Genomic DNA, 25,089 nt, shown 5'->3' with positions numbered 1-25,089 from the left:
ACCTGTTCTGCTGCCTTCAGGGATCTATTTACATGCACACCAAGGTCCCTCTGATCCTCTGTCTTTCCTAGGGTCTTACCATTCATTGTGTATTTCCTTGCCTTGTTAGTCCCTCCAAAATGCATCACCTCACACTTTTCAGGGTTAAATTCCATTTGCCACTATTCCGCCCATCTGACCAACCCATCTATATCGTCCTGTAGCCTGAGGCTTCCCTCCTCGCTATTTACCACCCCACCAATTTTCGTGTCATCTGTGAACTTACTGATCATACCTTTTACATTCACATCCAAATCATTAATGTAGACCACAAACAGCAAGGGACCCAGCACCGGAGGGAGGGCCAGCGTGTTCTTGGGACATTATGCACAGCAGACTCAATTCAAACGTATGATGTGGCTGTGGCTCTGTTAAGCACACACTTCTCTGCCCCATAAAGTGCCCTCCTGCAGCGATTCATTTTTAGACAGCGTCATCAACTCCCCGGCGAGTCGGTGCATCAATTCATGGCTAATTTGAGGGGGTTAGCTATCTCGTGCAAGTTCGATGCACTACAAGACGAAATGTGCGTGATCAACTAATAGAGCACACCAATAACGTGAGAGTGCGTGAAAGACTGTTACTCGAGTCCGACGATCTGTCGTTGTCACAGGCAGTTAACACTGCCTTTCAAGTGGAGTCTGCAGCCGAATGTGCAGCGAAACTAGCACACACACCCCGTGACGGCGCCCTCGGCCCCGACAACCCTGACACTGTAATGCTCGCACGATGGCAGCAACGTGCGCTACCGCGGCAACAGTGTGGAAACTGCGGATCTCGTTCACATGCTACCAGAGCGCAGAATTGCCCCGCGCGCGGCCAAGCCTGTCGCAATTGTGGATAACAAAATCACTTTGCCAATGTCTGCTGCTCTGCCCCTGTTGCTACAAATGAACACTCTCAGTCCTCAAGCAGTTGGCCTATAAGTCACAACGTGAGCTCTGGGCCAGTAGTGGCTTTCAAGTCATGCACAATTAACCTGAATGATGTGTGCATCCCTCTGTTGTTAGATACCGGTGCCAGCGTCTCACTGCTGAATGTGGACACATTCAAATGCTTTTTCAGCTCCCTGCGCCCTCCACTGCCCTTTGCGGGTATGGTAATTCGAAAATTGGACTAGTGCGCTCAGTCAACCTCACTGTACGCTATGGAACAAAAGTTTTGCCAGATTTTTGTTTTCATGTGGCACGCCAAGGAGCTAACCTGATGGGACTGGATCTTTTCACTGACCTGGGTTTTTCTCTCTTGGACACTGGCGGGTCTGCGATTCTGCACGTCGCCTCACCGTGGCGCCAAACATGGCCAGCACTCTTCGAGGGTCTGGGCTGCCTGACTGCCTTCACCCACCAGCCCATGGTTGACTCCACCGTTACCCCTGTCATTCAGCCACTGCGCCGCATCCCGCTTGCTCTCCGTGACGGGGTCACAGCTGAACTAAAGCAGCTACTAGAAGCTGGCATCATCGAACCAGTTGATGCCTCCCCAAGGGTCTCCAACCTGGTGGTCGCAATGAAAAAGTCAGGTGGTCTACGCGTCTGTGTCGATCTTCGAGCAGTGAATAAGGCCGTAATCCCTGACAAATATCCACTGCCCACGTCAGAGGAACTCACAGCGCAGTTCTTTGGTTCCATCCTGTTCTTGAAACTGGACCTTCGACAGGGCTATCTACAGGTTCCCCTCCACCCCAGCAGTAGGGACCTCACTGCTTTTGTGACACATGCGGGCGTCTTTCGGTACACCAGGATGCCATTTGGACTTAGCTCTGCACCCAGCTGCTTCCAAAATGTGATGTCCTCTGTGCTCGCAGGCATTCCTGGGGTGGCCATCTACCTGGATGACATCATCATGCATGGGTCCTCGACCTCCACTCACGACGATCGCCTTCACAGAGTTTTCACGGCTCAAGCAAAACACAAGCTCACACTGAATGGCGAAAAGTGTGTCTTTGCTGTTTCAGAGATCGAATTTGTGGGGTTTCGGTTGTCGGCTGACGGTATATCCCCACTCCAGTCAAACATGGATGCCATTCACAGCATCCCAGAACCCAGCTCTGCAGCACAGGTTGCCTCCTTCCCTGGCATGACTGGGTACTACCTGAAGTTCTTGCCCCAGTACTCAGCCACCACAGCCCCACTGCGCCAGCTCCTGCGAAAGGATGAGCCCTGGGTGTGGTCACAAGCCTGTATGGAAGCTGTACGTCTCCTCAAATCGCAGCTCACGTCGCCTCCAGTGTTGGCTCACTTTGACGTCGCCAGCCCCACCCTCGTCACCTGCGACGCGTCCGCTGCAGCTGTGGGGGCAGTGTTATCACAGATACAGAATGGAGTGGAGAAACCAATCGCCTTTGCCTCCCGAGCCCTTAGCCCCACTGAACAGAAGTACTCAGTAGGCGAGCATGAGGCGCTGGCGTGCGTCTGGGCATGTGAGCGGTGGCACCTGTACACGTATGGCCGTGCCTTCACCCTGCGAACCGATCACCAGGCTCTCACTGCCCTGCTGTCGACATCCGGCACGGGCCACAGACCACTGCGTCTACACCGCTACTCTGACTGCCTCCGCCAATACAATTTCAGTCTCCAGTTCATACCAGGACGTGACAATGTTGTTGCAGATCTGCTCTCCCGCACTGTCTCTGCCCCAGCCCCATTCGTCGGGTCTGAACATGTGGAACAGGATATCGTCCAGATGCTGCACACACCCCTCCAAACCACAGTCTCTCTCCAGGAGCTCAAAGAGGCCTCTGAACAGGATCCGGCCCTCTCCCACCTGTGCACCTTCATCAGGGATGGCTGGCCTCGCAAGGTGCCTGAGGAACTGTCTGCCTACTCCAGAGTTAAAGAGGAGCTCTCCTGCTGGAATGACTCCTGTGTTGCACGTGGGCTCTGCACTGTGGTCCCAAGTGCCCTTCATGCGCGTGTTTTATCCATGGCGCACAAGGGCCACTTGGGCATAGTGAAGCTCAAACAACGATGCCGAGACCTAGTGTGGTGGCCGGGTATCGACAGGGAAATTGAGGCCCTGGTCAAGGACTGTGCAGCCTGCCTTGTAAGTGGCAAGACTGGCCACCAAGCTCCTCCACCCCTGCAACCCCTTGCCTGGCCCTCTCAGCCCTGGGAGCACCTGCAGCTGGACGTCTGCGGGGAGATCCATGGTGTCCCCCACCATCAATGCTTCCTAGTGGTAACCTATGACCTGCACTCAAAATGGCCAGAGGTCACTGCCGTGGGCTCCGTCACCTCTCGGGTCATCACTGAAATCCTTGAGTCATAGAAACATAGAAGATAGGAGCAGGAGTAGGCCATTCGGCCCTTCGAGCCTGCTCCGCCATTCAATGAGATCATGGCTGATCATCCAAATTCAGTACCCGGTCCCTGCCTTCTCCCCATATCCCTTGATCCCTTTCGCCTTAAGAAATATATCCAACTCTTTCTTGAATATACTTAATGAACTGGCCTCCACCGCCCTCTGTGGCAGAGAATTCCACAGGTTCACCACTCTCTGGGTGAAGAAATTCCTCCTCATTTCAGTCCTAAATGGCTTACCCCTTATCCTTAGACTATGACCCCTGGTTCTGGACTCCCCGGCCATCAGAAACATCCTTCCTGCATCTAGTCTGTCCAGGCCTGACAGAATTTTATAGGTTTCGATGAGATCCCCTCTCAATCTTCTAAACTCCAGTGAGTATAAGCCCAATCGACACAATCTCTCCTTATACGTCATTCCTGCCATCCCAGGTATCAGCCTGGTGAATCTTCGCTGCACTCCTTCCATGGCAAGAACGTCCTTCCTCAGGTAAGGCGACCAAAACTGCACACAATACTCAAGGTGTGGTCTCACCAAGGCCCTGTACAACTGCAGCAAGACATCCTTGTTCTTGTACTCAAACCCTCTTGCTACGAAGGCCAACATACCATTTGCCTTCTTAACCGCCTGCTGCACCTGCATGCTTACCTTCAGCGACTGGTGTACAAGAACACCCAGGTCTCTTTGCACTTCCCCTTCTCCCAATCTATTCCCATTCAAATAATAATCTGCCTTCCTGTTTTTGCCACCAAAGTGGATAACCTCACATTTATCCACATTATTGTGCATTTGCCATGTTTCTGCCCAATCACCCAACCTGTCCAAATCGTGCTGGAGTTTCACGACATCCTCCTCACAGCATACCCTCCCACCCAGCTTTGTGTCGTCTGCAAATTTGGAGATATTACATCCAATTCCCTCGTCCAGATCATTAATATATATTGTGAACAGCTGGGGTCCTAGGACCGATCCTTGCGGTACCCCACTAGTCACTGCCTGCCACTCGGAAAACGACCCATTTATTCCAGCTCTTTGCTTTCTGTCCGCCAACCAGTTCTCTATCCAAGTCAATACCTTGTCCCCAATCCCATGTGCCTTAATTTTGCACGCTAATCTCTTATGCGGGACCTTATCGAAAGCCTTCTGAAAGTCCAAATACACCACATCCACTGGTTCTCCCTTATCTATTTTACCAGTTACATCCTCAAAAAATTCCAGTAGATTAGTCAAGCATGATTTACCCTTTGTAAATCCATGTTGACTTTGTCCGATCCAGTCACTGCTTTCCAAGTGCTCTGCTATTACATCTTTTATAATGGACTCTAGCATTTTCCTCACTACCGATGTCAAGCTTACCGGTCTATAATTCCCCGCCTTTTCTCTACCACCTTTTTTGAATAGTGGGGTAACATTAGCTACCCGCCAATCCATGGGTACCGTTCCAGAGTCTATCGAGTTCTGGAAGATGACCAGCAATGCATCTACTATTTAGATTATCAGGCCCTGGGGATTTATCAGCCTTCAGTCCCATCAATTTTCCTAACACCATTTCCCTACAAATACTGATTTCTTTCAGTTCCACCCTTTCATCAGACCCTACGTTCCCCGGCATCTCTGGGAGGTTATTTGTGTCCTCCTTTGTGAAGACAGAACCAAAATATGTATTTAGTTGGTCTGCCATTTCTTTGTTCCCCATTATAAATTCCCCCGATTCTGACTGCAAGGGACCTACGCTTGACTTCACCAATCTTTTTCTCTTCACATATCTATAAAAGCTTTTACAGTCAGTTTTTATGTTCTCTGCAAGCTTACTCTCATATTCTATTTTCCCTTTCTTAATTAATCCCTTTGTCCTCCTTTGTTGAATCCTAAACTGCTCCCAATCCTCAGGATTATTGCTTTTTCTGGCCAATTTATATGCCCTCTCCTTGGACCTTATGCTATCCCTAATTTCCCTTGTTAGCCACGGTTGGGTCCCCTTTTTTGTTTTATTTTTATGCCAAACTGGGATGAACAAATTCTGTAGTTCATCCATTCGGTCTTTGAATGTTTGCCATTGCCTATCCACCGTCAACCCTTTGAGTGCCATTCCCCAATCAATCCTACCCAGCTCGCTCCTCAGACCATCGTAGTTTCCTTTATTTAAATTGAGGACCCTAGTCTCCGAGTCAACTACTTCATTTTCCATCTTAATGAAGAATTAGATCATATTATGATCGCTCCGACCCAAGGGGCCTCGTACAACAAGATTGCTAATTAATCCTTTCTCGTTACATAATACCCAGTCTAAGATGGCCTGATCTCTGGTTGGTTCCTCGACATATTGGTCCAGGAAACCATCCCGTAAACACTCCAGGAATTCCTCCTTCACAGTATTGTTACTCGGTGGCATAGTGGTTAGCACTGTTGCCGCATAGTGGTTAGCACTGTTGCCTCACAGCGCCAGGGACCCGGGTTTGAATCCGGCCTCGGGTGACTGTCTGTGTGGAGTTTGCACATTCTCCCCGTGTTTGCGTGGGTTTTCTCCGGGTGCTCCGGTTTCCTCCCACAGTCCAAAGATGTGCGGGTTAGGTTGATTGGCTATGATAAATTGACCCTTAGTGTTAGGGGGATTAAATACGTGGGATTACGGGGATAGGGTGGGATATGTGTTGGTGTAGGGGTTACAGGGATCGGGTGGGATATGTGTCGGTGCAGGCTCGATGGGCCGAAATGGCCTCTATCTGCACTGTGGGGTTTCTGTGATTCTGTGATTTGGTTGGCCCAATCTATATGTAGATTAAAGTCACCCATGATGACTGCTGTGCCCTTATTGCACGCTTCTTTAATTTCTCTTTTAATGCCATCCCCAACCTCCGCCTTACTGTTTGGAGGTCTATAAACCACTCCCACTAACGTTTTTTTCCCCTTAGTATTTCTCAATTCTACCCATATAGATTCCACCTCATCAGAGCAAATATCCTTCATTACAATTGTGCTAATCCCTTCTTTAACCAGTAATGCTACCCCACCTCCCTTTCCTTTTTGCCTATCTTTCCTGAATATCGAATACCCCTGGATGTTGAGTTCCCAGTCCTGGCCTTCCTTGAGCCACGTTTCCATAATCCCAACCAAATCGTATTTGTTTACTTCTATTTGCGCAGCCAATTCATCCACCTTATTACAAATGCTCCTCGCATTAAGACACAGCCTTCAGGCTTGTTTTTTTAACGCTCTTAGACCTATTAGAATTATTATTTACTGTGGCCATGTTTGATTTAAACCGTTGATTTCTCTGACTGCCATTATTGTTTTTCTCCTTCCTATCTTTTGCTTTTATCCTTGTTTCCCTTTCCTCTGTCTCCCTGCTCAGGTTCCCAACCCCCTGCCATTTTAGTTTAAACCCTCCCCCACAGCACTAGCAAACACTCCCCCTAGGACATTGGTTCCAGCCCTGCCCAGGTGCAAACCGTCCGGTTTGAACTGGTCCCACCTCCCCCAGAACTGGTTCCAATGTCCCAGGAACTTGAATCCCTCCCCCTGGCACCATTCCTCTAGCCACATATTCATCTGAAGTATCCTTCTATTTCTACTCTGACTAGCACGTGGCACGGGTAGCAACCCTGAGATTACTACCTTTGAGGTCCTGTTTTTTAATTTATCTCCTAACTCCCTATACTCCGCTTTTAGGACCTCATCCCGCTTTTTACCTATATCGTTGGTGCCTATATGCACCACGACAACTGGCTGTTCACCCTCCCCTTCCAAGATGGTCTGGAGCCGCTCGGAGACATCCTTGACCCTTGCACCAGGGAGGCAACACACCATCCTGGAGTCTCGTTTGCGGCCGCAGAAACGCCTATCTATTCCCCTTACAATTGAATCCCCTATTACTATAGCTCTACCCCTCTTTTTCCTCCCATTCTGTGCAGCAGAGCCACCCCTGGTGCCAGGAAGTTGGCTGCTGCTGCCTTCCTCTGATAAGCCATACCCCCCAACAGTACTCAAAGTGGTGTATCTATTGGAGAGGGGGATGGCCACAGGGGACCCCTGCACTACCTGCCTGTGCCTAGTACTCAGCCTGTTGGTCACCCGTTCCCTTTCTTCCTGTCCAACCTCTACCTGCGGTGTGTCCAACTCCGTAAATGTGCTATTCACGATGTCCTGAGCATCATGAACGCTCCAGTATGCATCCAATCGCAGCTCCAGCGCCGCAATGCGGTCTGTCAGTAGCTGCAGCTGGATGCACTTCCTGCACATGTAGTTGTCAGGGACACAGGAAGTGTCCCTGATTTCCCACATATCGCAGGAGGAGCAGATCATGGGGCCCGGCTGTCCTGCCATGACTTACCCTTTAATTAATTGAATTTAAATTAAATCAATCAATCCCACTAATTACACTACAGTTAATTGGTTTACCAACAGTCCCTGCTACACCAGAGAGACCTTAGAAACTATAAACCAGAGTTAAAGTTTTAAAAAAAAGAGAGAAATACTCACCAACCAATCACTTACCTGCTTCCTGGTGACGCCACACTTTGATTACTTTTTACCTCTCTCCCCTGCTGTTGAACTGGTCGGGCCTCGCTGCTCCTCACTCACTGCCGCCGGTTTTAATCTGCCGTCGATGCTCAGTGTTCCCACGCAGCCCCGCTCTGGTCGGGCTGCTCCTGCCTCACTGCCGCCGGTTTTAATCTGCCGCCGATGCTCAGTGTTCCCACGCAGGCCCGCTCTGGTCGGGCTGCTCCTGACTCACTGCCGCCGGTTTTAATCTGCCGCCGATGCTCAGTGTTCCCACGCAGGCCCGCTCTGGTCCCTCTTCTCCCGCTGGGGGCATCCAAAGGCCATCACCACAGACAATGGCCCACAAATGGTCTCTTCGGAACTCTCCTCTTACCTTGAGAGCAAGGGCATCCGTCACATACGCACACCACCCCGAGTCAAATGGGGGGGGGTGGAGCGTTTTAACCAGACACTGAAAAATGGCCTCAGAGCACACCTATCCCAGGGGTGTGCATTTGACAAGGCCCTCCTCCACACACTGCTGCACTACAGAGCCTCCCAGCATTCTGTTGAATCCGTGTGTTAATGGAGACACGGAATGCAGGAGTTGATTTAACAAGTGTTTACTGAACAAAGTCTGGAGGTGAACTAACTATACAAGACGCTATACAGGCTTATATACCCGAGTGGTCACTACCGGTACTACAGTACACAGGGGCTTCAAAAAACATAGTTCCTCTTAAAGGTACATACACTACAATTCCTCCCCTTTTAGATAAATAGTACATAACATTTTAAGTAATCATTAAATAACATTTTTACAAGAACAATAATCGACACATTTGCTGAAGTTAATCAATTACAAATTCAATCTCTCTGGAGGCTTCCTGACTCGGTCTGGATAACGCCTCGGTGGTGTAGTAGGTTTCGGTGGTGTAGTAGGTTCTTTTGGCAAGGTCGATTCGGCTTGAATGCCAGTGTCGGGTTCATCTGGTTCCAGTATCACCGGATCGGAGGTAGATACTATGGGTATCTTTGCTTCATCACTAGGCGTATAGAGTTGTGGTGTAGGTTGTCCCTTTTCGGATGACTCTATGATCTGGTCAGCATGGCGCCTTATTATGCTTTCTCCAATGTCCACGGTATACATCAGCGGTCCTAGTCGTGTGCAAATAGTTCCAGGCTGCCATTTCTCAGTACGGTAGTCCCGGGCCAAGACTTGTTGACCTATCTGGAAGGTTCTAGTTGGCCTTTCATTCATGCTTTGAAATTGCTGGTTCTCTACGTCCCTTCTGACGTTTGGCTTGATCAAATCCAGCTGGCATCTTAGTCTTCTATTGAAAAACACCATGGCGGGGGTTTGGTTTGTAACCACGTGTTGCATTCCTGTATGCAAACAAGAAGTTATCTACCTTATGTTGTAGATTTATGTCTTCATTACCCATGGCCTTTATGGCCTTCTTGAAGGTCTGGACAAACCTTTCAGCTAATCCATTGGTGGCGGGATGGTATGGGGCGGACGTGTAGTGCTTAACCCCATTGTTTTTTAAGAACTTCCTGAATTCTTCGGATACAAATTGCGGTCCATTATCAGAACAGATCTGTTCAAGCAGCCCATTCCTGGCGAATATGGTCCTTAATACTGTGATGGTTTTTTCCGTGGTGGTGGAGGACATCTTTATTACCTCCGGCCACTTGGAGTGTGCATCCACCGCGATTAAGAACATTGAGTCCATAAATGGACCCGCAAAGTCGATATGTACCCTTTGCCATGGAGATGAGGGCCACTCCCATGGATGTAGAGGGGCTTGTGGTGGGGCGTTTTGGACCATCTGGCATCCTAGACAGCTCTTGGTCATTTCTTCGATGTCTCCATCGATACCTGGCCACCACACAAACGCTCTGGCTAAGTTCTTCATTTTCACTCCACCCAAATGCCCCTCGTGAAGCTCCTTTAGCACTTTATCCTGGAGTTTGGGTGGAATCACCACTCTGGATCCACACATCAAGATTCCTCGGCACACTGACAGCTGTTCTCTTCTTTGCGAGAATGCTGGTAACAGTGGTTCGCCATGTGCTGGCCATCCCTTCACCGTTAAATCGTAGACTCGTGAGAGAGTCGGGTCATTTCTCGTTTCCTTTTCAATGGTAGAATTTGTCACTGGTAGACATTCCACTATGGTCGAGTGGAACATCTCCACTGGGTCCATTGTAGGCGCCTCTTCTACCGTTGGCAACGGTAGGCGCGATAACCCGTCAGCATTCCCATGCTGTTTTGTTCCTTTGTATTCTATGTCATATTGGTGTGCCCCTAGGAAAATCACAGAATCACAGAATCACAGAAACCCCACAGTGCAGATAGAGGCCATTTCGGCCCATCGAGCCTGCACCGACACATGTCCCACCCGATCCCCGTAACCCCTACACCAACACATATCCCACCCTATCCCCGTAACCCCACGTATTTAATCCCCCCTAACACTAACGGTCAATTTTTATCATAGCCAATCAACCTAACCCGCACATCTTTGGACTGTGGGAGGAAACCGGAGCACCCGGAGGAAACCCACGCAAACACGGGGAGAATGTGCAAACTCCACACAGACAGTCACCCGAGGCCGGATTTGAACCCGGGTCCCTGGCGCTGTGAGGCAACAGTGCTAACCACTATGCCACCGTGCTGCCCAAAGGGACCACCTCTGTAGCCTTTGCGCTGTCATAATGGGAACGCCCTTTTTAGGGTTGAATATGGAGACGAGGGGTTGATGGTCAGTCAACAAGGTAAATTTTTGTCCGTGTAGGTAATGGTTGAATTTCTTCACCCCCCACACCAGGCTGAGTGCCTCCCTGTCGATCTGGGCATAGTTACGCTCAGCTGAGTTCAATGAGCATGACGCAAAAGCTATCGGCCGCTCCGAGCCATCAGGGAATCTATGCGATAATACCGCTCCCACGCCGTAAGGGGATGCATCGCATGCCAGTCTGATTGGCAGTGATGGGTTGTAATGCGCCAACACTTCCTTGGACGTGATCAAGCCTTTGCATTTATGGAAGGCACGTTTACAGTCTTCGCTCCATTTCCAAATTACTCCCGTTTGTAGCAGTGCGTGAAGAGGGTGCAGAACCGTTGACAAGTTCGGTAAAAATTTATGATAGTAATTTATTAATCCCAGGAACAACCTTAATTGTGAGACATTTTCAGGCGTGGGGGCTTTTACGACCGCTTCAATTTTTTCAGGTGACTTATGCAACCCTTCTTCGTTAATGACATGGCCACAATATGATATTTGTTTCTGGAAAAATTCGCACTTGGGGCGATTTGCTCGTAGGCCCCGTTCTCTCAGCCTAGTGAGCACCTGCTCCAAATTGGCAAGGTGCTCGTTGTCGTTTTCTCCTGTTACAAGGATGTCGTCTAGGTAGCATTGAGTCCCCGGAATCCCTTGCAGGACTTGCTCCATAGCTCTTTGCCAGATAGCTGGAGCTGATGCTACTCCGAAAACCAGTCGATTGTACTGGTACAGGCCTTTGTGTGTGTTTATCATGAGATACCTTTTAGGGGCCTCCTCTACCTCCATCTGTAGATATGCCTGTGCCAAGTCAATTTTGGTGAAACGTTTCCCTCCGGATAGTGAGGCGAAAATATCTTCTATCCTCGGAAGAAGATACTGTACCATGTGAAGAACCGGGTTTACAGTCACCTTGAAGTCCCCACAGATGCGAATTTTTCTCTGTTCTTCAGATTTATCATTATTCAACGTTTTCTTCATGACCGGGACGATGGGTGTTGCCCACTCGCTCCAATCTACCTTGGATAACACGCCTGCTTTTTCCAAATTCTCCAGCTCTGCCTCGACTGCTGGACGAATTGTGTATGGCACCGGCCTTGCCTTAAAAAACTTGGGAATTGCCGCATCTTCCACTTTTATTGAGGCGGTGGCGCCTTTCAGGGTTCCTAGTTGCTGTTGAAACACTTCTTTGGCGTTAGCCAAGATTTCTTTTAATCGTCCAGGTATGACGTCATCATCATTTTTTTTCTTACTGGTCACCGTCAGTGCCTGAATGGAGTGCCAGTCTAAACGTATCTTTCTGATCCATTCACGTCCCAACAACGGTGGACCACCATCTTGCAGAACGTATAAATACAACTTCTGTATTTCCTTGCCGTTGTATACAACAGGCACCCTTATTTTCCCTCTGGGGTATACTTTCTGCCCCGTATATGTCTTCAAGATAATGGATGTGTCTTTCAAAGGTATATGCGGAAATAGCCACTCGTAATCCCGTCGACTTATGACGGTCAGAGCTGATCCTGTATCTAGCTCCATTTTAACTGGGGACCCCGCTATTGTGAGGGTAACCCAAATGGTCTGGTAATCTTCTTTGGCAATTACATTATGTAATTTGAGACAGCTTAGTCTCTTGTTTCCGGAGTCGCTATCGCTCTTCTGGTCTTCGGAGCTACTGTCCATCATCATTTGTACCTTTCTGTACTTTTCCTTTTTGACCTTTTTACTGTCAGCGGATTTTTTTCCAGATCTGCATACACATGCAATGTGTCCCATCTTTCCGCATTGCCTGCATGCTTTGTCCTTGAACCAGCAGTCCCTCTGGTCGTGGGTGGATCTGCCGCAGCGATAACATCTCTCGAAACCCCGTGTCATTTCATGGGTGCCAAAGTCCTGTGGCTTTTGCTGTATCTCTGCAGCTCCTCTTGCTGCTGCTTCGTATGATACAGCCACACTGAAAGCCTTGTCCAGTGTCAAATCTTTCTCAGAAAGTAGTCTTTTCTGTGTTCCTTCGCTTAGGAGACCGCAGACGAATTTGTCTCGTAGAGAATCTGCCAGTCCTGCCCCGAATTGGCAGTGCTTTGACAGCTTTCGTAATTCGGTGAGGTAATCAGCGTTACTTTCATTCTTGTGCTGATTCCTCCTGAAGAATTTGAATCGTTCCGCTATCAGCAGCGGTGTTGGGTTTAAGTGCTCCTGTAGGGTATCAACAATCTCCTTAAAATTCTTGTCCATCGGTTTGGCTGGAGTGATCAAGTTTCATAACAGCCCGTATGTCCTTGCGCCCATCAGATTTAGAAGTACCGATGCCTTTTTATCATCCGCTACTTCATTCACCTTGCAATATACCTCCACTCTTTCCACATATGTGGTCCAATCCTCTATATCACTATCGAAAGCAGTAATATTGCCAGTCTTCGGCATCCTGAAAATCAAAAATGGCGCCTCCGCGCTTTTCCTTCTTCCCTGCCGAGTCAAGATGGCGCCTCCCTCGCTTTCCTGCTGCTGCCGCTGCTGCCAATGCTGTTCTCCGTGGTTCCCGTTGCGACCTGCAGCTTTTCGCGGTATTTCTATTTTTTTATTTTTTTTTATTTACACATATATTTTAAACAGTTTCTCCGTCACTTGGAGGATCGTTCCCGTCGGACCCTCTGGGACTTTCCCCTCCCTCTGCTCGGTCCGAACGCCGACCTGCTTTGAAGCGCCGGCCATCTCGAGTGCTCCACCCTCTGTCTCTGTTTGCTTCTGCTTTCCGACTCGCTGCCCAGCCCCGCTGCAGAGCCACCCGATCGAGCCCCAGCCCGCCGCCCAGGAAGGATCAGTGCACTACCTGTGAAACCACAGTTTTTTGTTTTTTTTCTTCGACCTTCGTCTGAGGAATCGATCTCCTTGAGGTGCTGCCGAATTGCAGGTAAGTTCGTTTCTAACTCGTCGCCACTGTTGAATCCGTGTGTTAATGGAGACACGGAATGCAGGAGTTGATTTAACAAGTGTTTACTGAACAAAGTCTGGAGGTGAACTAACTATACAAGACGCTATACAGGCTTATATACCCGAGTGGTCACTACCAGTACTACAGTACACAGGGGCTTCAAAAAAACATAGTTCCTCTTAAAGGTACATACACTACACATTCCACTACAGGGGTCTCACCCGCATCCCTCATGCTAGGCCATGAGCTCATGCTGCCCCTTGGCAGGCTCCGCCCCTCGCTAGCTCAGAGCCCTGCTCCACGGGCTCAAGCCACAGTCGCTAGACAGCAGGAGAAGATGAAACTCCGCTTCGACCAGTCGAAGAGGGCCAAGGCGCCCAACATCTCAGTCTCCGATTGGGTCAGAGTCCACAGGCCTTACCACAACAATAAGATGGCCTCATTCTGGTCCTCCCCTCTCCAAATCAGCCGCCAACTTGGACCAGCCACTTTCTGCCTCACTGACGGCTCTCGGTGGCATGCCAGCCGCCTTCGGAAGGTGCCAGCACCCCCTGATGCGGGATTATACGGACCTAATCCCCAAGCCTTACCCCCAGAGTGGCGGGATGCACATGTGGCTCAGCCAGCCAACCCTCAAGCAGATATTGTGCCTCAGCCTGCTCCTCACCAGTCCCCACTTCGGCCTGCTCTTCACCAGTCCGCACCTCGGCCTGTCCATACACGTTCTCGCCCTGGCCACCTACAGGACTTTGTCACTAGATTTCATGTTTGAAATTCTGTGAGGGGGGAGGAAATGTTATGTCTGACATTGGTGATAGGTACTCGATTGCCTTGGCTTGAGCACACGGAGTTTAATAGTGCTGTTATCATTGTATTGTGTCTGGCATTGGATATAGGTATTCAATTGCTTTTGCCTGTAAAGTGTGGTTGCATCAGCCATTAAAAGCAACATGAGTTGAGTTCTCACAAACGGCCTCTGGATTATCTTTGTAAATGCAACACATTAACCTTCTATATTCCAGGGAATACAGGCTTAGTTTATGTAATCTCCCATCATAATCTAATCCTTGGGGCTAAAAATTTGGGAGCTTTACGCCAAAGTAGCAAAAAGAGGGAGGATGCCGCTGTTTCGCCAGCTGGTGGCAGGACCCACGGCATCCTCAATTTTCCCAGGCCCAGCAGCACTGCCGATAAGATCCATCGCCCTGCAAATTAAAATGAGGGAGAGGTGACGTACTTACGTCACCATGGGGAACTTGGACCTTTGTGCTGAGTTCAGTGCTGGGTCCTAAGCTCGCCATGTAAAGCTAGCATCCAGCAGACTGACAGAGGCACTGTCAGCACCTTTTAAAGGAACACACACATCTTTCAGGTAAGTTTGCATTTAAGCTTTTGGACTGTTTTTTTTAATTTTATTGAAGTAGTGGGTTGCTGCAATAGATGTTAAAAGTTTTTAAAGTATGTAGGGCGTGCTGCTGGACACTTGCAAGGCCTCGGATGGTAAAGGAAGACCTTTGAGAAGACAGAAGATTCTGCAAATACTCAGCAGGTCAGGCAACATCCGTGGAGAGCGAAATGAAGTTCACGTCTCAAGTCAAGATGTTGCGTGACCTGCTGAGTACTTGGAGCATTTTATGCAGTCATTTCAGATTTATAGCATCTGCTCACAGAGGGAAGAGGAAGACACAGAAGAGGAAGAAATAGAACAGGAGGAAGCCGAAGAGGAGGAAGCCGAAGAGGAGGAAACAGAATATTAGTTCCACACCTTCCCTTCCCTCTGTTATCGACCATGCAAGGAGTGCAGCGAAGATTCACCAGACTGATACCTGGGATGGCAGGAATGACGTATGAGGAGAGATTGGGTCGATTGGGCTTATACTCGCTGGAATTTAGAAGAATGAGAGGGGATCTCATTGAAACTTATAAAATTCTAACAGGACTAGACAGACTTATGCAGGAAGGATGTTCCCGATGGCGGGGGAGTCCAGAACCAGGGGTCACAGTCTAAAGATAAGGGGTAAGCCATTTAGTACAGAGATGAGGAGGAATTTCTTCACCCAGAGTGTGGTGAACCTGTGGAATTCTCTACCACAAAAGGCAGTTGAGGCCAATTCATTAAATATATTCAAGAAGGAGTTAGATATATTTCTTAAGGCTAAAGGGATCAAGGGGTATGGGGAGAAGGCAGGGACAGGGTACTGAGTTTGGATGATCAGCCATGATCACATTGAATGGTGGAGAAGGCTCAAGGGGCCGAATGGCCTACTCCTGCTCCTATCTTCTATGTTTCTATGAAATAGGAGAGGAGGAAGCAGAAGAGGAGGAAGCAGAAAGAAGGATGCCCCTTTCTGGCCGGGGTATCCAGGATGGAATCATCTGCCTGCAGTACCAGTGACCACAATCCCAATTCCCCTTTCAATATTAGTTCCACACCTTCCCTTCCCTCTGTTACTGACCATCATAGCATCCTCTTGGCCACGATGCTGAAATAAAAGCCACCACAAAGCAAACTTTCCAATCCAAATTTATACATCTATCCATTCAATAGGACATCAAGAAATCAACTCATCACCCTTATGCATTCTCTTAGTGACAGTCTTGTGTGTGACTTTGCCTATCCTACTAATGGCACGCAGTGCTACCCCAGTGGCTGCAACATGACTGGTGGAAGGCTGATTACTTTCAGTGGGGGACACTGCAAATGGCCATGCTGGTCAACCTTGAGAAGCTGGTGACTGGGAGTGTAAAATCGAGTGACAGTGTTTCTTCTTCACTCTCCTGTCTTCTTGGCCAACCACTAGCTGGGCAGGCTGCATTTCTTGGGTGTCTGAAATGAGGAAGGCACAAGGGTGGAGTTGTGGTGAGGGGAGGACAGGAAAGCAAGAGGTGCATGTGAGAAGGAGGATAACGTATGATGATACCAGCATCTTGTATCCTTTCTGCCCCACTGCTGGCCAAGGGCTCAGCCATGCCCCTGCCAAGAATGGCCAGCACCATCTCCTTCAAGGAGGTGAAGTGCGGCTAGGAATGGGAGATGTGCCTCGTGATTGGTACAGATTGTTGGTAGGTGAGTGATTGGTGGCGGGGGGGGGGGGTCATACATGAGCAGTGTGTGAGGCTAGTGGCGCAGTTGGTAGGAGACGGCATTTGAAGATGCATTCACTGACCTTGACCAGTGGTCTGAGGTCATGAAGATTCATTGGGCATGGAGGGTGACACTGCTGGCAGTGACGGCCTCAGTGCTGTGGTCCCACATCGTTCTTTCTGGAGGGCCTCCTGGCCCCTGTGGGCAGAGGACCTTTCTTGCAGTGTTGACCCCCTGTACAAAGCTGGGGTGCTGCGTGCGAGACCCTGGGTGCCCCTTCCCTGGCTTGCTGAGTCATTTGGGTGGCTGCTGAAGCATTTCCCCCATTTTTTGAGGTTCGGAAGGGAATTCAGCTTTAAGAGCTGAAGACTCCCATTTGGGACTTTTTAATGTTTTTTTTTAAAGGATGAAAACTGCATTTTTTCACTTCATTTTTATTAGTTCAGAAAGCATTGCCCTTTTAATTTCACACAGTGCCCAGCGAACTCTATTGCCTCACTTCCAGAGGCTATTGGAAGCTGGAACGCCCATTCTGGATGGGAACTTCGACTCCCATGCCTGCACTAATGCCAACAGGAGGGTGTTACATGGTAAGTTAGTGCTGGGCTAAAAATCATTAACCCCCAGCACAAATTTTTCTCTGATAGCACTTCGTCCATTTTCAGCGGCCGTTAACCCAAGGCCGCAGTGACACCGGCCACAAATTTTTAGCTCTTGGAGCCCTGGTAACTTTCTGGTGAATCTGCACTGCGCTCCTTCCAAGGCCAACATATCCTTTTCTGTGCGGTGCCCAGAAATGTACACAGTGTGGTCTTACCAGGGCTTTGTATAGCTGCAGCAAAACTTCCTCCCCTTTATATTCTAGCTCAAAAAGTTATAAAAGCTAACATTCCATTAGCCTTTTTGATTAATTTTTTGTACCTGACAACTATATTTTAGTAATCTGTGTATATGGACCCCTAAATCTCCTTGGACCTCCACTGCTTCTAGCTTTTCACCATATATACAATTCAGTCATATAGGTCTGTCTCGATATGAATAGTATGCACAGAGAAACAGAAATTTTACATGCTGATCATTGAGCAGCATTGAGTTGAAATCCTTTCTGTTGATCTATAGCCTATAGCCCAGGATTGGAAGCATTAACTCCAATGTACATGCAGTTGATAATGCCCTAGCCTTTGGGGAAATGGGCTAGGTGATAAAGGTCAAGCTGCATTTCCCTCTGATGATGAACCATTATGAACTGCACAAAGTGGTATGATTTCAAGTAGTGAGTTTCCATCACATCTTGAATACAGCACTTTATTGCATATTGGCTAATTCGAATCAAGTTTTTCATGGCGTTCTTAAAGATGACAGTTGCAAAAAAATGCATTGCTATTTTTGACCTATATCCTGCCTTCCACCAACAGCAAAGAATTTCTTGTTGATCTCAGCTGCAGAGCATCTCATACTAATTGGCACAAATCAGTGACTGCTTCTTTGCTGACGCAAGCCTAGTCAGATACCACTCTTTGGTCAGCTCTTGCTGCGCTTTGCATGATAGTGCCTTGGCCTGGAGAAATTGTAAGGCACTGTGCTGAGTCTCCAATGCCTTCAATGTTCTCTTACAACAGTCTCCTTCATGTGGCACTCTACATTGCTATAGCCGATGATTGGAATTGCACCCATTCTGCTGATACCATGTTTGCACAGGAAAACAAGAATGCAAGTATACTATCCACAAAATCTTCAGCTTGACTTGCTCAAACTTTCCTTCACAGAAAGGGCAATTATACATTCCTATGATTCAGAAGATCTGCACCAAGCAATATAGTGTGGCTTATAGGGCTTTGTGGCCCACCTGAAAAAAGGGCAATTTGGGTTTAAGGGCCTACTGAATCACACTCACACACTTCATTCATTTTTGGGTGTGCAATTTGAAAAGTTGGCCCTATATATTTAAATCACCCCTCCTCATTTGAGCAACAAAGCCATATTTGGTATAAGACAAATCTTGGTAATGCTCTGCAATTACATTGAAGGGGAAAACTCTCCCAAAATGGAAGAATGCTGAGTATATAGTTCAGAAGTGTACAGCAATATTACATGAACACTGGTTAAATTGCACCACAATGAGTAAATACCAATATTATGGAAGTAGGCAATGAGTCAGTTCCCCAACTGGGCAATTTACAGTATGCGGATTCCCTGCAAGCGTTTGCCACATAAATGCCTTACTGCACTGAAAAAATATCATACAGTATCACATTTACTTCATATTCAGGTACCGCTCAATCGACCCTGGCCAACTCTGGGTATGGGAGTCACATGTGGGAGAGATGCTATATGGGAGAGTTAGAAGTCAGTCTAAACTTATAATCCACAAAAACAAATATGCTGCTTCAAATAGTGTGATCTACTGAAACTTGGACAGTTTTACATCGGCTCAAAAAACAATGAAAATTAAAGTTATGAAAACAGAATTTAAGATATCATGAAACAACTTTAGGGCTTTAATCTTTTTCAGCAGATCTGATTTTGTAAGATTCACACAGGCAAGGAGCTACAACAACTACTTGCATTTAGATAGCGCCTTTAACGTAGTAAACATCCCAAGGCACTTCACAGGAGTGTAATCAGACAAAATTTGACACCGAGCCACTGAGATATTTAAGGAAGGAGAGAGAGGATAAGAAGCGGAGAGGTTTAGCGAGAGAATTCCAGAGAGTTTAGGGCCTAGGCAACTGAAGGCATGTCCGCCAATGGTGGAGCGAAGGAAATTGGGAATGTGCAAGAGGTGAGAACTGGAGGAGCACAGAAATCTTGGAGGGTCGTAGGGCTGGAGGAGGTTACAGAGATAATATTACAATAGCAAAAGCACGTCCTATATGTTTATATACATTACCAATTCTTCTAAGTGAAGATACAGTCTGACCCTGTCAGTAATACTGTTTACTTCTTCTGTTGTACATCTAAATCTTGCAATTTCCCAAGCTAAATGAAAAAAATAATATGGCTATAATCTCACATGGAGTACCTCCTGTTCAATTTCCTATTCACTCTATAGGATTACGTAAAATTTTATTTATACACTAGAATAAAGTTTACAAGCCCCCAACCCAGACATGAAGCCTAGCTGATTGGAAAATCAGTGCAGAGGCCAGCACACCCAATTCACAGCCTCTGCAGATTTTCTGGTCATTAAAATTAATCACCACTGAACTCAGCAGCCGTAGCTCCAATCTATACCCCCATCAAGTAATGTTCTTCATCCAGAAGCTTCGCCTCACAAAATGTAATCCTACTATGCCAAAGGTAAAAAGCGAGTCGAAGCTTTTTTTCATACTCATACTTACTGGAAAACAATCATACTACTGAAGCTCAATGGCAGGAATTTTCCCTTAGTTCACGGTTAATAGGTAAACATTCCAATCAATGTCCCATTATAGGCACCAGAGAGAAAAATATAGGCTGGTGCCCTTCACTTAAGCTTCGGCCAAATTACTTAAACTAATGCAGATTTCATGATTAAGGCTTGTAACAAATGTAGGCCGCGAAATTCGGCACCTTAGTGGCAGTAGTTAAGGCCAGTTTGGGAAAAAAAGGCGTCCGCCTCGCTTCCGCCACAGCCCACGCTGTTCGCCATCTTGGTGAGGGCGATAGTGCAGGCGGGACGTGCATGTGCCGGCAGTATGCAGAGTAGGCAGATCGTGTTGTCAGTCAGCATGGAAGGCTGATTTGACGCACGACCTGCCATTTTCGACGTCGCCGCTCCACTCAACACCCTCTCCTAAACATGCACAGCTGAATAAGGGACCACCTCCACCCCGCCAGCACTATTAATAGGGAAACATCCAACTTGCAGGCAAGTTGATTAATTCTCTTGTATTAGCTCTTGCAGAATTTGTATGAATACTGGGTTGCTGGAAGACATTTCAAAAGTTGTTGAAGTGTGCAGGGAGTGCTGCTGGACGTTGAGAATGCACTGGCTGCTACTGGAAGACCTCGGAGTGCACTACTTGCTCCTAGTCATGGGGGCTCTAGTTGCAGCATGACAGGGAGATGGAGCAGAAGCAGCAAAGAAGACAAGCTGCTCGCAGAGGGAGGGGGAGGAGGGCTCTCAGCAAGAGGCCTTACCCAGCTAGGGTCTTCAGGAAGCACTTCTGCTTCCTGGACCTAAGCCAGGAGCAGTGTGTTTGGCAACTCCGCTTCACCAAGGCGGTCACAGAACTCTGCCACCTCCTGGAACCAAACCTGCAGCCTCAGAGCAGGGTGATGATGGCTCTGCCAGTGGCCCTCAAGGTGACCGTGACTCTGACTTTTTCTGCCAGCGGATCCTTCCAGGCTGGAACAAGCGGCATAGCAAAACATATCGCAGTTCGCCGTCCTTCGCTGCATCCGGAACATCACAGAGGCTCTGTACTCTAGAAGGGACTTCATGGTCTTCTCTCTAAACAGAGAGAAGCAGGAGGAGCACGCACATGGCTTTGCCAGGATATTGGGCTTCCCCAGGGTGCAGGGCGCCATTGACTGCACACACGTGGCTTTGCGGGCACCGCATATCAATAATGAGATGTACCATGACCGCAAAGGTTACCACTCACTTAATGTGCAGTTGGTGTGCGACCATGCCCAGGACATCATGATGGTGAATGCATGGTATCCTGGCAGCAGTCATGATGCCTTCATCCTGTGCCAGTCCGGTGTGCCAGCAATCTTCCAGCCACCACATCAAACCCAAGGGTAGCTGCTAGACAACAAGGGCTATCCGCTCTATTACAAAAAGAAAATACTGCAGATGCTGGAAATCTGAAATAAAAACAGAAAATGCTGGAGAAACTCAGCAGGTCAGGCAGCATCTGTGGAGAGAGAAACAGAGTTAACGTTTCAGGTCGATGATCTTTCGTCAGAACTGGAAAAAAGCAGGAAATGGAACAGATTTTTAAGCAAGTGAAAAGGCTGGGAAAGGGAGGAGGGGATGAAAGAACAAAAGGGAAGGTCTGTGATAGGATGGAAGGCGGGAGAGATTAAGAGACATTGGCCCAGAAATTCGGGTCTCCACGGGTGAGTACGCATGGGGTACTCACCCGTAAGCCCAATGGAAGTGCCGGTTTTGTGCATGCACTGCGCATGCATGGGAAACCGGCACTTCCGTTCCCCTGAAAGAAGGGGTTAAGAGGTGGAACGCGTGCGCAGGAGAGGCAGCGCGTGCGGATTAAACTTACATTTTTTTTGCAGGTTTTCCAGGGAGGGTAAGTCTCCAGAAGTTAGACATGTAAAAAGCAGGCGCAAGGCCTGCTTTTTACAAGGTAAGTGGTGAATTAATTAAAATTAAAATATTTTTTCCACAGGTTTATTATTTTTAAATACTTTAAAGAAAGGTAAGTTTATTTTTAGCCCCATTAGAAAATAAAATTAATTTTTTCAAAAATTTAATTGTTTAAAAGTTATTTCATGTAATTTATAGTTTATTTTAAAAATGTGATTTCTTTAAAATTTATTTGAAGATTTAGTGATGTTTTGGGGCTTATAGTATTTATAGGTTTGACAGCCCTTCCTGTCAAACTTATGAATGAAGCATTCCCTGCTACCATTGGCTCTCCATGGCCCACGTGATCCCAGGGGACGCATCGAAATAACTGCGTCCCTGGGATACGCAAGCACTGCACGCCGGCAGTTGGAGGAGGCCCAGGATCGCAATTCCACGGGGGCCCACAGCTCAACGACCGGCGCGGTAGGTAAGTGCAGGTCGGGGGCTTGCACCCGCGGGAAGCCCCCGACCCGAATTTCTGGGCTATTAAGAGATATTCAAGGCAAAAGGAGATGGTAATGGAACAGGATAAGAAACAAAGGATGGCTCTAGATGAAGGGTAAATTGTGCTGGCAGAATGAAAGACAGTTGCCATGTGCAGGAGAAGAAAAAAAGACACAGACAAAAAGTGTGGATAAAAAATATATTATATATATATATATACACTGTATGATAGGGGCCGAGGTTATGATCTGAAATTGTTGAACTCTATGCTCACGATGTGCTCTCCTCTACATTGGGGAGACCAAACGCAGATTGGGTGACCGCTTTGCGGAACACATCCGTTCAGTCCGCAAGGGGGACCCCGAGCTTCTGGTCGCCTGTCATGTTAATTCACCGCTCCACTCCCACTCAGACCTCACCGACCTCGGGCTCTTACATTGTTCCACGGAAGCTCAGCGTAAGCTCAAGGAACAGCACCTCATCTTTCGATTAGGCACTTTACAGCCTTCCGGACTCAACATAGAGTTCAACATTTTCAGATCATAACCTCGGCCCCTATCATATATATATATATTTTTTTTTTTTTAATCCAGTCTATGTCTTTTTTTCTTCTCCCCCACATGGCAGCTGTCTTTCATTCTGCCAGCACAATTTACACTTCATCTAGAGCCATCCTTTGTTTCTTAACCTGTTCCATTACCATCTCCTTTTCCTAGAATATCTCTTAATGTCTCTTAATCTCTTCCACCTTCCATCCTATCACAGACCTTCCCTTTTGTTCTTTCATCCCCTCCCCCTTTCCCAGCCTCTACACTTGCTTAAAAATCTGTTCCATTTCCTGCTTTTTTCCAGTTCTGACGAAAGGTCATCGACCTGAAACGTTAACTCTGTTTCTCTCTCCACAGATGCTGCCTGACCTGCTGAGTTTCTCCAGCATTTTCTGTTTTTATTTCAGCTATCCGCTCTATGCCTGGCTGATGACTTCCCTCCACAAGCCCAGCATTCATAGCCCGCAATCATATAATGCCAGGCTGCCACGAGGAACCTCATCAAGCAGACCATCAGGGTGCTGAAGCAATGGTTCCGCTGCCTTGACTGCTCGGGAGCAGAACGCGCTACTGGTTGGCTCAGCACTCAGCAGGGGGCCCAATTTCGTGGGAAGTGTGATCTCTATTTAAAGGTAGTCTAGTGTGAAACGCTGTCTGCATTTCTTAAAGGTGAGGTGCTGGACACATTTTCATTTTTTATGGAAACAATGATTGTGGTAAACAGAAAAAATCTTACAAATGATTATTGGATTTCTGAAAACTGCCTGAGCCCTAACTTCTCAAGGGTTTGCAAGACTAGATGGGGCCAATAAAGGAATCCTGGTGCGACAGCAGCAGGCCATTGTGATAGTGTTCGTCACGCCTCCAGAGCTTCTAGCTAACCTCAGCCCATGAAGTTGTCAGTGTTGGCTCAGTGGTAGCACTCACCTCAGTCAGGTAGGTCGTGGGTACAAGCCCCATTCCAGGACTTGAGCACACTATCCAGGCTGACACTTCAGTGCAGTGCTAAGGGAGTGCTGCACTGTCAGAGGTGCCATCTTTCGGATGAGACGTTAATGATTGCCTCTCAGGTGGACATAAAAGATCCCATGGCACTATTCAAAGAAGAGCAGGGAGTTCTCCTGGTGTCCCGGTCAATAGTTGTCCCTTGCACACAGTGCATGCACAGTCTCTAAGCGCTGACAGCACTTGCGACCTGTAATATGGGCCACTGTGCTCATTGGGCAGTGAGACCCACTCAGTGACTGATAACACCACAACAACAACAACAATGTGCATTTATATAGCGCCTTTAATGTAGTAAAACATCCCAAGGCGCTGCACAAGAGTATTATAAGACAAAAAATTTGACACCGAGCCACATAAGGAAAAATTAGGGCAGGTGACCAAAAGCTTGGTCAAAGAGGTACACAAGAACATAAGAAATAAAAACAGGAGTAGGCCATACGGCCCATCGAGCCTGCTCCGCCATTCAATAAAATCATGGCTGATCATTGACCTCAACTCCACTTTTAGGAGTGTCTTAAAGGAGGAAAGAGAGATAGCGAGGCGGAGAGGTTTAGGCAGGGAATTCCAGAGCTTAGGGCCTGACACAAGATTCCTGATAAGCTGAAGCACTTTTATGGATTGTGTGATTGGCCCTGATATGTCATACTTTGTCTACCACAGCAAAATTTACTGAAAGTTTCTTTCTGCTTTTGAACTTTTAAGCACTGTACAAAGGCATAGATAAGCTGTGCAATGAGATGGGATAAAAAAGACCAATAATTATACTTTACCTTTAACATTCAATGTGTACTCTGATTTAGAAAGCAACAGTTTCACCGCTATGATGATTACAACATGCATCCATTCCATGCTGCTAAAAGTAGTTTCTGAAATTAACAAATGGTACAACGGTTACAGAACAGTATGTTACTGAATGGAACAGTTACTATTAAAATACTGTTATGAGTCTTCAAACAATAATTCTATGTGAATTGCTGACAGTGCATTATATCATGAAAAAAACATTAAGGACAGTTCTGGATTCAAAACATACCTTTACTTTTTGAAATGGATAACTTACCAGCATGGTGTATGACGTGAAGGTGAGTAGGGGGATAAACATCTTAAAAACAAAGGCCTAGAAATTTGATGCGTAATGCCCGTTGGTTGGGCGCTACGGGTGCAGT

The 25,089-nt window shown here is 47.6% G+C and overlaps 1 protein-coding gene across 1 annotated transcript in view; it reads right to left on the bottom strand.

Annotated features, from left to right (window-relative positions):
• The window catches only part of LOC147109109 (cation channel sperm-associated auxiliary subunit beta-like), a 556,551-nt gene extending 531,765 nt beyond the window's left edge, over positions 1–24,786 (bottom strand). Inside the window, exons 1-2 of the mRNA XM_086002719.1 lie at positions 24,694–24,786; positions 19,518–19,606 (exon numbers count right to left, since the gene is read on the bottom strand). Coding sequence (XP_085858845.1) covers positions 19,518–19,606; positions 24,694–24,772 — 168 coding nt within the window. The 5' untranslated portion in view covers positions 24,773–24,786. The remainder of the gene's footprint in view (positions 1–19,517; positions 19,607–24,693) is intronic.
• Between the last annotated feature and the right edge of the window lie 303 nt (positions 24,787–25,089).

Source organism: Somniosus microcephalus, chromosome 12, assembly GCF_052327205.1.
Source record: "Somniosus microcephalus isolate GS21.2 chromosome 12, FLI_Smic_1.0, whole genome shotgun sequence".
In the NCBI taxonomy this organism is placed as follows: domain Eukaryota; kingdom Metazoa; phylum Chordata; class Chondrichthyes; order Squaliformes; family Somniosidae; genus Somniosus; species Somniosus microcephalus.
The sequence above is the reverse complement of the archived record's forward strand: the minus strand, read 5'-3'. Positions and strand labels throughout refer to the sequence as shown.